The sequence below is a fragment of the Mixophyes fleayi genome, chromosome 4, assembly GCF_038048845.1.
Source record: "Mixophyes fleayi isolate aMixFle1 chromosome 4, aMixFle1.hap1, whole genome shotgun sequence".
In the NCBI taxonomy this organism is placed as follows: domain Eukaryota; kingdom Metazoa; phylum Chordata; class Amphibia; order Anura; family Limnodynastidae; genus Mixophyes; species Mixophyes fleayi.
The window spans coordinates 333,806,495-333,822,601 of record NC_134405.1 but is presented as its reverse complement, the minus strand read 5'-3'; the positions used below and the strand labels follow the sequence as shown (position 1 = coordinate 333,822,601).

At 43.3% G+C, this 16,107-nt stretch overlaps 1 protein-coding gene across 2 annotated transcripts in view; it reads right to left on the bottom strand.

Moving 5' to 3' along the window:
- LARGE1 (LARGE xylosyl- and glucuronyltransferase 1) overlaps nucleotides 1–16,107 on the bottom strand; it is a 325,519-nt gene that overhangs the window by 141,370 nt on the left and 168,042 nt on the right. For both annotated transcript variants that reach the window (XM_075210435.1, XM_075210436.1), the window contains exon 5: nucleotides 15,878–16,001. In XM_075210435.1, the coding sequence (XP_075066536.1) occupies nucleotides 15,878–16,001 (124 nt within the window). The remainder of the gene's footprint in view (nucleotides 1–15,877; nucleotides 16,002–16,107) is intronic.

Below are 16,107 nucleotides of genomic sequence, written 5' to 3'. Positions count from 1 at the left end.
ACAAAATGAGTGACAAAAGACTGCCGTGACCCTTTTAAAAACTAAAGTGAAGCTGGGTTTCGAAAACATGGGAACATAAACATCGGTGGGGGGTAGGGGGATGAAGTAAGCTGGATTCTAACTTAAGGATAAGTTCATTTTCAGCCTGGTGTGGAAGGCGAGGAGGGCACTACAAGTGTATTAGCCTGGGGCGGCCTAAACCCTTAATCAGGCTCTGCACATGCAAATTATGTTTATTTATAAAAGATCTGCATATTCCGCCGCAGCGCTGTACAGAGCCATATAAAGCATTCAGCTGGCACATCACGTTGCAAAAACAACTCTTTATAAATAGCAAAAGCCAACATACATCCATACCCTGTAACTATTACGTATTAAGCCAGAAAAACAAACAATGTGAAATAAACAAATAAACTGCCCTGATTCCATTTCCTTTATGCGCTGCGCCAACAGGGCCCCAAAGGGCAGGAGCTGGAGAGCTGGCACCAGACTTCTGATACCTGGTCGATAGACAACTTGTGGGAGGAAGAGGATTTGGGGATTGAGGTTTGCAGTCATTGGGTAAGTAACACTTTTATGTTGAGTGAGATACAAGGTAGCAGTTGGCGTCTCAGACTCCGGGGCCTGTGCAACCTTCCAATACAACCCCTGCTGGAAAATATTGCACAGAAAGCTCTACAAATAACAATTTGTGTTCCAAGTGTGGCGTTCCAAGTGATCTAATTGCTAAAGGAAGCAGGGAAGCATGTAGCCAGAAGGGTGAGTGTGTTCCTAGCGCTTGTCACAATCATCCCCTGCATCCTGTGACTATCAGCCAACAGCGCTGAACCCTTTCAATGCGAGAGCGAGCTGCATTTACAGCCGGGTCTGCAGCAGGGTGCTTTCATTTTATAACCTGTAGTTAGAAAGCAATAAAGATGTTCTTCAATTGCAACGGTTATGTTTAATTGTATATTTAACTATGCAGTTGTTGTATCTTGCATATTCAATCTGTCAAGTGATGCTTCCAGCAACCGACATGAGACGTGCTGTACATATGAATGTCCACAAGAGGGCAGCACTTATGAAAAGTGCCAAGTTCAATGCATACATAATAGCAGGGTAAAATATTCAAACTCTAATCCCAGATAAGTGCACATTTGGGGTTCTTAAAAAGATGAAATAAGGAGTTATATTATTCTGTTAAGGATATAAATAATCATATGTGTTTTTATGTTCTGTTCATTCAATCCACCAAAACTGCAGGATACTTCTTTATTTTAAAAGTGTTGAAACTGTCTTCCCCCTGTCATTTGCATGCAATACCTGTGCACAGAAGAGGGAACAGAGACAGAAACGGTTGATAATTAAAATGTGTCTATAGGTAATATTAGTAGGTAGTATTGAATCAGTTTAATTATCTCCAGGTGGAGAAGCAAGTGCCCACCACTTATAGCCACTAGGTGGCAGATACCTTCCTGTTTGTAGTCTATACTAAGGCAGGAGCAGATATACAAAATACTGCATGCTCTACCAAAGATTAAATATCTGCTATGCATCTCTAAACCATGTTGTGTCATATTTACCAACTTTTAATCCTTTGCAAGAGAGGTGGGTGTGTGGAGATGGGGCTCAGCGAATCGCATCATTTTTGACCTGCCCCTGCAACGCAATGATGCAAACGCGTCATTTTACTGTGGAGGGGGTGGGCCAAAATGACGTGAGTCCCCGAGAATTGCGCTATAAGGGCTCTAAATCCTGCCAACTTCACTAGAAAATGGGCACACATGGGAGGATGTCCTACTCTCCCGGGAGATCTACCCGGAATTCGGGAGTATCCCGAAGATTCCGAGAGATTTGGCAATTATGCGTTATGTGTAATTTGATTTGAAAATAAATAATGTTGAACGGGACCCATGAAAATGATGTATTTGTCCTCTGACAGTTTCCATTATACTATACCTATTGCATTTAGAATTTAGCCCCTGTTCAAATCACAGCACTTGCATTGTCTTGCGTGCTGCAATCTTGGAGCTTTCTGTCAACTAGATTGAACTTTAATAAAATAAAAAGATATTATATAATACATTTCTGCTGCAAGACTAATCAAATGAAACCACAGCCAGCCCAGCCCCCCCATTTTTTATATCACTGCACCCATCTGATGCCCTCATCAGAGTTTGTATCCTGTTACTATATAATCATTTCAGACCGTAGGTATTACTGCAAAAGGTTAATGTATTCAGTAAGAAAAGTCGCCCTGATTAAACGAGCGTCTGAGTGTCCAAACCACTGTTAATAATTTGGGACACCACATGTCCCTAGTCTAATTAGGATAAATTCAATGTTGCACAAGAACAATGCAGCCTAATTTGCTTATGCAAATGAGACTAATAAGACGAGGGGCTGAGAGTATTTAGGTAAGGAGTGTGCAGGACTGGCGGAGAGAGGAGACATTTAACAGGCACCTTCATGGGAGATCCATTTCAGAAGCTGCTTCCCGCACACAGGTATCACACCGCTTCTGTGTTATTAAGACAGGATCCCAGTGTGGTAATCCCCGGTATTTACCCACCAGCCGTGGAGATAATCCCTCTGGTTACGAACCCGATAATCGTGTGAGAAGCATTTGTCTTGTTCAGCGTGACCCCAGCTGATCTCTACTGCACTGCCTTAACCTCATCAGTGGCTGAAGACCTTTGGTATATACTGTACACGTAGCATGAGGCCTCTCCAGCTATGTCTACTGTATTTAATACCAAACTAGAGATTGATTCCAGGAATCCTTTAATCTGTTGCTTTCCTTTCCTGTTGGTACTTTGTGTCTAATACCAGAGGCTGCATTATGGAAGGGAGAGGGGAGAGACCTATTAAGAACATTTTAAAGGGGGGAAAAAATGCAGCTGGCCCAGTGACCCAGGCCAAGGTAGCCCAATATGGGACCGACCCTGGGCGTCAGATGCCCCTCCTGCCCCCCAGCCCCTGTAGTGTAGTTTAATGTGAGAGTCACTTTATGCATTTTTATTTAGCAACAATAATCTATTTAAAGGACAACTATGTGACATTAATAGATACAGTCATGTGAAAAAAGAAAGTGCACCTCCTTTTAAATCTGTGCTTTTATATATAAGGAAATGATTAACAATTATCTAGTCCTCCTGAATCCTAAAATGTAATACATCTAATCTAATGTGACTCAACTGATTTAACTTTGTCATTATTAATTCAACCACATCCTTACACTGACAGGTCACTGCCCTTTGATGTCCTGTCCTGTGATACAATAGGTCTGTTTTGTCATGTGATCGTTCAGATCCAATGATCTGGTAGCTGGCAGACTTCCTACAGTTTAATAAAGCCACAGACAGAATCCCAGGAGTGCAGTGAGCATACCCCTGCCAGGGTATGGGACATTCATATGGGACATTCATCCCCATTAATACTCAAAGAGATGGAAGTTCATGCAGACATGTAAAAAGGTGAAGTTAGAAGAAATGATGCCGTTGTAACACAGTGAATGTAACATATTTATTTCTAAGTTGTCTGTCATACAGCTGGTGACTGGTCAGCTTTTAGCATGAATTAACCATACTTGTTAACTTTAAGTGCCAACCGCGGAGTGGGGCGTGGCACAGTAACCCCTGTAACTTTGACCCCCCTCCTCTGCGATTATGTCATTTTGCCATAAGAGAATGGGTCCAAAAGTGCTCAACTAACCTACCACATTTTAGGACAATGTCCTGATCTCATACCGATCAAAAACCTGAGATTGCAGTCATGCGAGTTGTTGTGACATCACTTGCCCCGCAAAGCAAGTATGCAAAGCTGTCAGTCACTCTCTGACTGTTCATTTCGGTAAGCACCAAACACGGCGGCACCTGCTGCAGAGGAATGACAGAGATCCCTATGGGCATATTTAGTTAAGTAATACAATCCACTTATTTTATGTATAGTATTCAGCTAATTTATATGCAGCCTCTGATATATATTAATTCCAAATAGTGGTTTGCTGAAGGAGAAAAACGCCATTGCACTCAGTCCACACCTCTGTCATGTGCATGTAACGTACAACTAGACAACATGAAATTGATGAGCGATGTCACAGAATAGGACATCACTTAAAGCAGATGCTTGGACTATACTTAAATAGAGGAAATCATAAATATTTAAATACAACGGGCATCTTTATTGTTTGTTTGTATCCTAAATGGGATTTTCTCTATGTTGTGTATTCATGCAGCCACCAAGAAGCAAATAGGCTTTAGAAAATCACAAATGACATAGTAGTGAGTGAAACATGCTCATTACCTATCATCTGCACTTGTACAGTGTAAGGACATTGTGACGGGTGATGAGCAGCGTTGAGGAAGTGTCGTCCCGGTCTTTACAGTGCTCAAAAAACCTGTTACCTGTTTTCTGCAGATTGGTGTTGATGGGCTCATTGTACGTACACAAAGCATCTGTGTATCCCCAAGGTGGATATCACCTTCAGTCTACTTAATGTAGAGGTCTGAATTAAAGCTACACTGAGTGCTCTTGTCAGACTAGACAGCGAACACATATGACCTATACTACAGACATAACGCTGCTTCATGGAGCTCCCAGTACAGTGGTTTTCCAATAAGATAATCCGTGCCTGACACAACAGCGGAGGACATGAGGAAGGAGTCTTCACGCCCGATAGGTCGCCATTTATCATTATATCTTCACCGTAATGATTTACTTATATGAAACGGAGAATACGCACTGTTTATATATACTGTACAGCAAATACAAAATAAAAAAATGTGATTTATTAGTGTAAAAGGCTGCTGAGTGATTGTAGCACCTAATAAAGATACTCATTTCACTGCATTTAGCCTGTAATTATATACTGCCAGAGTGCCTGTTTTCTACACCCTCATTTATGAAGCTTGTTGCATGCACATCGCAATGCGGACTTGGAATTACATCAGCGCCCCAGATGGTCTGCCCTGCGCACATGAAGGTGCATAGAGATGGGGGAGGGTCATGTCTGGTGCTATGGAGACAAAAAATAAAAAAATAAACAATGAAATCAGAAGGAGCGTTGACCTCCCCCTGTTTCGAACAAGGAACACTGAGATAACCTCTCCTAGGTCCTCTCCTATGGTTGTCTAGGGGCCAGAGGGTCAGGTGACTAGTTGCGATGGCATAGAATACACGACTCTTGGGGGTAAATGTATCAAAACATTCTAAAAAGGAAAAACGTAAGTGTTGCTCATAGCAACCAAACGGAATCTTGCTATAATTTCCTATCATGAACTAGAACACAATAGCTAGAATCTGATTGGTTGCTATGGGCAACACCTCCACTTTTCCTTTTTAGAAAGTTTGATACGTTTAACCCTTTGGTGTCTGGTTTTCGGCAAGGGTTTATGGGACCCAACGGGGCCCTTGGTTGCCTGGTAGGTCCCTCCCTTTAAGGTCATGCTGGAGTAAATAACGGCTGTGCCGATATGATTGCTGCAGTGTCACAGATGTGAATGATGTCAACAGTTCCCAGTGAACAGATGCAGCACTGAGGTTGCATGAGCATAAATATTAGTTTGTAGTTCTTGAACAGAAACAGAGTAACAGCTCACATTCAGCCGTCACCTCAGACTTTTACAACTTGTGTAGAGTCCGACACAATTTCCGTCTACAACGCAGACGTAAGTTGCCTCCGAAAAAAGACCATTTTACACGGACGCATCGCAGCTGATGGCCACCGTTATTAGTTTGTAAATTACACCAGTGGATGAGCACAGGCAAGATTCCGAGTCTCAGTTTGCACCAACACACCCATAATGTAATTTGGCTACGTTTACGCACTCTCCTGTTCTGCAATTGTAAGGGGCTGTGAGCAGTCGCAAGCACAAAATGGCAGCCGCCGGCCATATTGTGTGCATGAGCAGGATTGAAACATGTATAAGACACAGCAGACCAACGCTATACGATCCCACAAACGCATGGGGTTGTAAAGCACGGTCTTGTTTGTAGACTGTTCTAGCAGTTGTGCGTGTTTGCTGTTCGTATGTTTATGTATTTTGGGGTCATACTGCTAATCAGACGTTAGCTTTCATTTTGATGAGTGACGAGAAATAGGAAACGATTCGTTGAGGTCACACATGGAATGTTCCGTTGTCTGGATAAATAAAGCTGAAGATTTGCTGCTTAAATAAGCTCAGACTCTTCAGATTTAAAGGGCAATAAAACTGCACCTGCTCTGGCATAAAAGCATCCCGGCTGCTTGTGTCAATGCCCGTGCACCTAGCGGATGGCACCGTGCCATGTGCTCTCAATACACTTGTGGGAAGTAAAACCTAATGCCACCACAGACATGAATTCCTATAATTAGGTGGCGACTGTTCCAAGCTCGTTGTCCTCCCACTGCTGAATGCAATCAGCGCTACATGTGAATTCTGGGCGTCATCTCCTTTATGTGCCTGGAGCTGGCAATGGCACCAACCGCTTTACAGTTGGAGGAGTCTGTTCTTCCCTGTAATATAAAATAATCTGGTCCCATTTTTTTCAAATGGAGCTGATTAAGTTGTCTTCATGTGCCTAGAAAACACTCCACGTGGCAGGGAACATTGGCAAAGGCAAAGTGTTAACTAAGGTGACAGTTATATAAGTGAGACACGAGTGCCAGTCAAACACTCTAATAGTTTATTACATAAAATCATGCAGTGGCTAAAGTTATTGGAGGGATGGGTGATAGTTATGTACACAGTGGATGTAATAGAATTGTGGAAGTTGGTTACTCTAGAGAGGTGGAGAGAGGTTGTGTTAGAGAGGTGGAGAGAGCTTTTGCTAGAGAGGTGGAGAGTGCTTGTGTTTGAGAGGTGGAGAGTGCTTGTGTTAGAGAGGTGGATAGTGCTTGTGCTAGAGAGGTGGATAGTGCTTGTGCTAGAGAGATGGAGAGTGCTTTTGCTAGAGAGGTGGAGAGTGCTTGTGTTTGAGAGGTGGAGAGTGCTTGTGCTAGAGAGGTGGAGAGTGCTTGTGCTAGAGAGGTGGATAGTGCTTGTGCTAGAGAGATGGAGAGTGCTTGTGCTAGAGAGGTGGAGAGTGCTTGTGCTAGAGAGGTGGAGAGTGCTTGTGTTTGAGAGGTGGAGAGTGCTTGTGCTAGAGAGGTGGAGAGTGCTTGTGCTAGAGAGGTGGAGAGTGCTTGTGTTTGAGAGGTGGAGAGTGCTTGTGTTAGAGAGGTGGATAGTGCTTGTGCTAGAGAGGTGGATAGTGCTTGTGCTAGAGAGGTGGATAGTGCTTGTGCTAGAGAGGTGGAGAGTGCTTGTGCTAGAGAGGTGGATAGTGCTTGTGCTAGAGAGGTGGAGAGTGCTTGTGCTAGAGAGGTGGAGAGTGCTTGTGCTAGAGAGGTGGAGAGTGCTTGTGCTAGAGAGGTGGAGAGTGCTTGTGCTAGAGAGGTGGAGAGTGCTTGTGTTTGAGAGATGGAGAGTGGTTATATTAGAGAGGTGGAGAGTGCTTGTGTTAGAGAGGTGGAGAGTGCTTGTGTTTGAGAGGTGGAGAGTGGTTGTGTTAGAGAGGTGGAGAGTGCTTGTGCTAGAGAGGTGGAGAGTGTTAGAGAGGTGGAGAGTGTGTGTGCTAGAGAGCTGGACAGTAGTTGTGTTAGAGAGGTGGATAGTAGTTGTGTCAGAGAAGTTAAGAGTGCTTGTGCTAGAGAGGTGGAGAGTGGTTACAGGACTTTTTTTCGGGCTGCACCCACTTTGTGGAATTCCCTCCCTCGCACAGTAAGTCTTCAAACCTTCCAGCGTTATCTGAAAACCCACCTCTTCAGACAAGCTTATACTATTCCTCTACCACCCTCTTAATCTCCCTAGGTTACCCTATTACCACCCTCTACACAGCTAACACAAGACAACAACCCTCTGACCAACATTGCTGTGTGACTGATCACACAGCCCACTCAATACTTTTTATCTTTGCAATGTGTAATATATTTAGCACGTGCCCTTGTGTTTAAAACTCCCATTGTCTTATAGATTGTAAGCTTGCGAGCAGGGTCCTCTTACCTCTCGTCTGTATGTATTACCCAGTATTGTCTTATTAATGTTTGTTCCCAATTGTAAAGCGCTACGGAATTTACTGGCGCTATATAAATAAATGTTGATGATGATGATGATGATGGTTGTGTTAGAGAGGTGGAGAGTGGTTATATTAGAGAGGTGGAGAGTGGTTGTGTTAGAGAGGTGGAGAGTGGTTATATTAGAGAGGTGGAGAGTGGTTATATTAGAGAGATGGAGAGTGGTTATATTAGAGGGGTGGAGAGTGGTTGTGTTAGAGGGGTGGAGAGTGGTTATATTAGAGAGGTGGAGAGTGGTTATATTAGAGAGGTGGAGAGTGGTTATATTAGAGGGGTGGAGAGTGGTTGTGTTAGAGGGGTGGAGAGTGGTTATATTAGAGAGGTGGAGAGTGGTTGTGTTGGAGAGATGGAGAGTGGTTATATTAGCGAGGTGGAGAGTGGTTATATTAGAGAGATGGAGAGTGGTTGTGTTAGAGAGGTGGAGAGTGGTTGTGTTAGAGGGGTGGAGAGTGGTTATATTAGAGAGGTGGAGAGTGGTTATATTAGAGGGGTGGAGAGTGGTTGTGTTAGAGGGGTGGAGAGTGGTTATATTAGAGAGGTGGAGAGTGGTTGTGTTAGAGAGGTGGAGAGTGGTTATATTAGAGAGGTGGAGAGTGGTTATATTAGAGAGATGGAGAGTGGTTATATTAGAGGGGTGGAGAGTGGTTGTGTTAGAGGGGTGGAGAGTGGTTATATTAGAGAGGTGGAGAGTGGTTATATTAGAGAGGTGGAGAGTGGTTATATTAGAGGGGTGGAGAGTGGTTGTGTTAGAGGGGTGGAGAGTGGTTATATTAGAGAGGTGGAGAGTGGTTGTGTTAGAGAGGTGGAGAGTGGTTATATTAGAGGGGTGGAGAGTGGTTATATTAGAGAGGTGGAGAGTGGTTGTGTTGGAGAGGTGGAGAGTGGTTATATTAGAGAGGTGGAGAGTGGTTATATTAGAGAGATGGAGAGTGGTTGTGTTAGAGAGGTGGAGAGTGGTTGTGTTAGAGAGGTGGAGAGTGGTTGTGTTAGAGAGGTGGAGAGTGGTTATATTAGAGAGGTGGAGAGTGGTTATATTAGAGAGGTGGAGAGTGGTTATATTAGAGAGATGGAGAGTGGTTATATTAGAGAGATGGAGAGTGGTTATATTAGAGAGGTGGAGAGTGGTTATATTAGAGAGGTGGAGAGTGGTTATATTAGAGAGGTGGAGAGTGGTTATATTAGAGAGATGGAGAGTGGTTGTGTTAGAGAGGTGGAGAGTGGTTGTGTTGGAGAGGTGGAGAGTGGTTGTGTTGGAGAGGTGGAGAGTGGTTATATTAGAGAGGTGGAGAGTGGTTGTGTTAGAGAAATGGAGAGTGGTTATATTAGAGAGGTGGAGAGTGGTTATATTAGAGAGGTGGAGAGTGGTTGTGTTAGAGAGATGGAGAGTGGTTGTGTTAGAGAGGTGGAGAGTGGTTGTGTTAGAGAGATGGAGAGTGGTTGTGTTAGAGAGGTGGAGAGTGGTTATATTAGAGAGGTGGGGAGTGGTTATATTAGAGAGGTGGAGAGTGGTTATATTAGAGAGGTGGAGAGTGGTTATATTAGAGAGATGGAGAGTGGTTGTGTTAGAGAGGTGGAGAGTGGTTGTGTTAGAGAGGTGGAGAGTGGTTATATTAGAGAGGTGGAGAGTGGTTATATTAGAGAGGTGGAGAGTGGTTATATTAGAGAGGTGGAGAGTGGTTGTGTTGGAGAGGTGGAGAGTGGTTATAATAGAGAGGTGGAGAGTGGTTGTGTTGAAGAGGTGGAGAGTGGTTATATTAGAGAGATGGAGAGTGGTTATATTAGAGAAATGGAGAGTGGTTATATTAAAGAGATGGAGAGTGGTTATATTAGAGAGGTGGAGAGTGGTTGTGTTGGAGAGGTGGAGAGTGGTTATAATAGAGAGGTGGAGAGTGGTTGTGTTGGAGAGGTGGAGAGTGGTTATATTAGAGAGGTGGAGAGTGGTTATATTAGAGAGATGGAGAGTGGTTATATTAGAGAGGTGGAGAGTGGTTATATTAGAGAGATGGAGAGTGGTTGTGTTAGAGAGATGGAGAGTGGTTATATTAGAGAGGTGGAGAGTGGTTATATTAGAGAGATGGAAAGTGGTTATATTAGAGAGATGGAGAGTGGTTATATTAGAGAGATGGAGAGTGGTTATATTAGAGAGATGGAGAGTGGTTATATTAGAGAGATGGAGAGTGGTTATATTAGAGAGATGGAGTGTGGTTGTGTTGGAGAGGTGGAGAGTGGTTATATTAGAGAGATGGAGAGTGGTTATGTTAGAGAGATGGAGAGTGGTTATATTAGAGAGATGGAGAGTGGTTATATTAGAGAGGTGGAGAGTGGTTATATTAGAGAGATGGAGAGTGGTTATATTAGAGAGATGGAGAGTGGTTATATTAGAGAGATGGAGAGTGGTTGTGTTAGAGAGATGGAGAGTGGTTATATTAGAGAGGTGGAGAGTGGTTGTGTTGGAGAGGTGGAGAGTGGTTATATTAGAGAGGTGGAGAGTGGTTATATTAGAGAGATGGAGAGTGGTTATATTAGAGAGATGGAGAGTGGTTGCGTTAGAGAGATGGAGAGTGGTTATATTAGAGAGATGGAGAGTGGTTATATTAGAGAGATGGAGAGTGGTTATATTAGAGAGGTGGAGAGTGGTTATATTAGAGAGATGGAGAGTGGTTGTGTTAGAGAGATGGAGAGTGGTTGTGTTAGAGAGGTGGAGAGTGGTTATATTAGAGAGGTGGAGAGTGGTTGTGTTAGAGAGATGGAGAGTGGTTGTGTTAGAGAGGTGGAGAGTGGTTGTGTTAGAGAGGTGGAGAGTGGTTGTGTTAGAGAGGTGGAGAGTGGTTATATTAGAGAGATGGAGAGTGGTTGTGTTAGAGAGATGGAGAGTGGTTATATTAGAGAGGTGGAGAGTGGTTATATTAGAGAGATGGAGAGTGGTTGTGTTAGAGAGGTGGAGAGTGGTTATATTAGAGAGATGGAGAGTGGTTGTGTTAGAGAGATGGAGAGTGGTTGTGTTGGAGAGGTGGAGAGTGGTTATATTAGAGAGGTGGAGAGTGGTTATATTAGAGAGGTGGAGAGTGGTTATATTAGAGAGATGGAGAGTGGTTATATTAGAGAGGTGGAGAGTGGTTGTGTTAGAGAGGTGGAGAGTGGTTGTGTTAGAGAGGTGGAGAGTGGTTGTGTTAGAGAGATGGAGAGTGGTTATATTAGAGAGGTGGAGAGTGGTTATATTAGAGAGGTGGAGAGTGGTTGTGTTGGAGAGGTGGAGAGTAGTTGTGTTGGAGAGGTGGAGAGTGGTTATATTAGAGAGGTGGAGAGTGGTTGTGTTGGAGAGGTGGAGAGTGGTTATAATAGAGAGGTGGAGAGTGGTTGTGTTGGAGAGGTGGAGAGTGGTTATATTAGAGAGGTGGAGAGTGGTTATATTAGAGAGATGGAGAGTGGTTATATTAGAGAGGTGGAGAGTGGTTATATTAGAGAGATGGAGAGTGGTTGTGTTAGAGAGATGGAGAGTGGTTATATTAGAGAGGTGGAGAGTGGTTATATTAGAGAGATGGAAAGTGGTTATATTAGAGAGATGGAGAGTGGTTATATTAGAGAGATGGAGAGTGGTTATATTAGAGAGATGGAGAGTGGTTATATTAGAGAGATGGAGAGTGGTTATATTAGAGAGATGGAGTGTGGTTGTGTTGGAGAGGTGGAGAGTGGTTATATTAGAGAGATGGAGAGTGGTTATGTTAGAGAGATGGAGAGTGGTTATATTAGAGAGATGGAGAGTGGTTATATTAGAGAGGTGGAGAGTGGTTATATTAGAGAGATGGAGAGTGGTTATATTAGAGAGATGGAGAGTGGTTATATTAGAGAGATGGAGAGTGGTTGTGTTAGAGAGATGGAGAGTGGTTATATTAGAGAGGTGGAGAGTGGTTGTGTTGGAGAGGTGGAGAGTGGTTATATTAGAGAGGTGGAGAGTGGTTATATTAGAGAGATGGAGAGTGGTTATATTAGAGAGATGGAGAGTGGTTGCGTTAGAGAGATGGAGAGTGGTTATATTAGAGAGATGGAGAGTGGTTATATTAGAGAGATGGAGAGTGGTTATATTAGAGAGGTGGAGAGTGGTTATATTAGAGAGATGGAGAGTGGTTGTGTTAGAGAGATGGAGAGTGGTTGTGTTAGAGAGGTGGAGAGTGGTTATATTAGAGAGGTGGAGAGTGGTTGTGTTAGAGAGATGGAGAGTGGTTGTGTTAGAGAGGTGGAGAGTGGTTGTGTTAGAGAGGTGGAGAGTGGTTGTGTTAGAGAGGTGGAGAGTGGTTATATTAGAGAGATGGAGAGTGGTTGTGTTAGAGAGATGGAGAGTGGTTATATTAGAGAGGTGGAGAGTGGTTATATTAGAGAGATGGAGAGTGGTTGTGTTAGAGAGGTGGAGAGTGGTTATATTAGAGAGATGGAGAGTGGTTGTGTTAGAGAGATGGAGAGTGGTTGTGTTGGAGAGGTGGAGAGTGGTTATATTAGAGAGGTGGAGAGTGGTTATATTAGAGAGGTGGAGAGTGGTTATATTAGAGAGATGGAGAGTGGTTATATTAGAGAGGTGGAGAGTGGTTGTGTTAGAGAGGTGGAGAGTGGTTGTGTTAGAGAGGTGGAGAGTGGTTGTGTTAGAGAGATGGAGAGTGGTTATATTAGAGAGGTGGAGAGTGGTTATATTAGAGAGGTGGAGAGTGGTTGTGTTGGAGAGGTGGAGAGTAGTTGTGTTGGAGAGGTGGAGAGTGGTTATATTAGAGAGATGGAGAGTGGTTGTGTTGAAGAGGTGGAGAGTGGTTATATTAGAGAGATGGAGAGTGGTTATATTAGAGAGGTGGAGAGTGGTTGTGTTGAAGAGGTGGAGAGTGGTTATATTAGAGAGATGGAGAGTGGTTATATTAGAGAGGTGGAGAGTGGTTATATTAGAGAGGTGGAGAGTGGTTATATTAGAGAGGTGGAGAGTGGTTGTGTTAGAGAGTGGTTATATTAGAGAGGTGGAGGGTGGTTATATTAGAGAGGTGGAGAGTGGTTATATTAGAGAGGTGGAGAGTGGTTATATTAGAGAGGTGGAGAGTGGTTATATTAGAGAGGTGGAGAGTGGTTATATTAGAGAGATGGATAGTGGTTATGTTAGAGAGATGGAGAGTGGTTATATTAGAGAGGTGGAGAGTGGTTGTGTTGGAGAGGTGGAGAGTGGTTATATTAGAGAGGTGGAGAGTGGTTATATTAGAGAGATGGAGAGTGGTTGTGTTAGAGAAGTGGAGAGTGGTTGTGTTAGAGAGGTGGAGAGTGGTTATATTAGAGAGGTGGAGAGTGGTTATATTAGAGAGATGGAGAGTGGTTATGTTAGAGAGGTGGAGAGTGGTTATATTAGAGAGGTGGAGAGTGGTTATATTAGAGAGGTGGAGAGTGGTTGTGTTAGAGAGGTGGAGAGTGGTTATATTAGAGAGGTGGAGAGTGGTTGTGTTGGAGAGGTGGAGAGTGGTTATATTAGAGAGGTGGAGAGTGGTTATATTAGAGAGATGGAGAGTGGTTATATTAGAGAGGTGGAGAGTGGTTATATTAGAGAGATGGAGAGTGGTTGTGTTAGAGAGATGGAGAGTGGTTATATTAGAGAGGTGGAGAGTGGTTGTGTTAGAGAGGTGGAGAGTGGTTGTGTTAGAGAGGTGGAGAGTGGTTGTGTAGGAGAGATGGAGAGTGGTTATATTAGAGAGGTGGAGAGTGGTTATATTAGAGAGGTGGAGAGTGGTTGTGTTAGAGAGGTGGAGAGTGGTTGTGTTAGAGAGGTGGAGAGTGGTTGTGTAGGAGAGGTGGAGAGTGGTTGTGTAGGAGAGATGGAGAGTGGTTATATTAGAGAGGTGGAGAGTGGTTATGTTAGAGAGGTGGAGAGTGGTTGTGTTAGAGAGGTGGAAGGTAGGTGGTGTATATTGGTTGCATTAGAAAGGTAGATTATTGGAACCAGTAACATCACACCTTGGTCCAATTTAAAGTTGGACAAAAAATATTTCAGCTGGGCAAAATTGCGTCCATACACTAACGTTTTTGTAGCTGTATCTTTGGTTGCTCACATCTTGGACATGTGTCACTTTAAATCTAGCACATAGATACATTTTAGCACAAAAATGCAGTCATCATAATTATCAATTGAAAACTTGCACCGGGCCTATGGGTGGCCCAAAAATATGCATATATGCCCCTACTGTATTGCACATACACCTGAAGGACCGTGACCCACTTTTGGGTGCAAGTATAAGACACTCTTAAGTCAAAATGCAGCCGCAAGTTGTGCAATGTACAAAGCTTTACACAAGTCACATTTTTACGTGGCACAAATGGACTTATTTCTACTTGTAAGTCAGGCCCTTTGTATGTCGGTGATGTTACTTGTTCCTAGAGAATTGACAGGCTGCATCCTCATGAATATAATTGCTATGTGTATGATGCACTGCGGATGGTTTGGCCCCGGGCTATGTGCATTTTTCAGCACTGTTCAAGTAACCTACACAATCCTGAGAATCACTGGTACCTGGGAAGATTAATCTGACCTTCAGCCCTAAACCCTCCACTCTGTCCTGGTTGTGAATTTAAGATATTTGACGTGACTACCTTCATACATAATGGACAGATCCTGAATATTGCCCTGGTAGGGTTATTTAGCTGCCCTACATTTTATGGGACGTGAGCTGATGTGGTCAGCAAAACGTCTCCGAGCCTGTTCAGAACTCAGCATTCTGCGTTGTAATGATGGAAACAAGCTGAGAATGAACAGAATGCAGAGAGGCAAAGAGGAGACGGGGATTATTCATTACTCGACTCAGAGTAACTCCCGCTGACTTAGACAGAAGCTGCAGCTGGAGCAGACCTGTTACCTTTAACAGATACAACCTAATAGTGCGGGCCACCTTCATCCTTGCACAATTACTGCTGACCGGAATAATTGGATCTAGCAGTAGCTCCTCAGTCAATAATAATCAAGTTGTCTTTTACAAAGGGAAACTTTTTAACCCATTATAATATATCTATATCCATATATAAACTCTGCATAATGTGATATTCCTGGGATTTTTGTTCATTGAGGTCTGAAGCTTTAGTTATTAAAGATCCAGCTATCACATGTATTGCACTATGCTTCTCAATCGATACTCTTTAAATATATACTAAGGTTTTTACCAAACATGGTTGTACTGTACTTTCCACTGTTCCTTTAAACCAGTGATGGCCAAGAGACCGTCCTGGGGCCACCTGCGGCCCTCCGACCGTCCAGCTATGGCCCCCGGCTCCTTCCTGCTTTATTGTCAGATTTGATTGTTATACAGTTTAAAATGCCTGCTGATATAATATTACAGATAGGTGTCTCTTCCTTTCATTAAATGTGTTGTTTTACCTTAGTACTGAACTTAAGAGTAATGTGAGGCCCTTCTGAAAGTAGAGGGCCACCCATGTGGCCCCTGAGGTGTGTTAAGTTACCTATCGCTGCTTTCAACTGTGCAATTTGGAAATTATAGTGTTAAAAACTTAACTCCTTATGAAATAGCCATTATGCCATTATTGGACTGAACAGCAGATTCTCAAAGAAGCTTGACTAGGTGAAGTTCTCATTTAAGCTTTTAACTCTTATTTTCAGATTGCCCATGTTAGAGAGAACATTTTTCCGAAGTCGGCCTCTCCTTCTGCATTAGGGCAGAATCTTTTTATTCTTTCTTTGCTTCGATCATTCCGTTAGACTCATAAATTTAGTGAATGGAGAGCTGAGCACTTATTTTGATTTCAGTTTGCCGGCTATAAAGTTTTATTCCATACCTTCAATTCATCGGCGTCATAAAAGTCCACACGCACTGCGGGCACCATCCACGTCTGGAAGAGCGTAGCCAGGATCTGCTTGGCGATAGTATCTGCGATGAGATGGAAGTGCAGTGGATTTCTCCTGTAAATGACAAAAACAAAGTAAATCAGCCAATCAGGTGACAACTGACCAGAAGGTAAAATAACAGAGGCCCAATGTGTAGTGCTGCACGGAGCAGAGTACACCG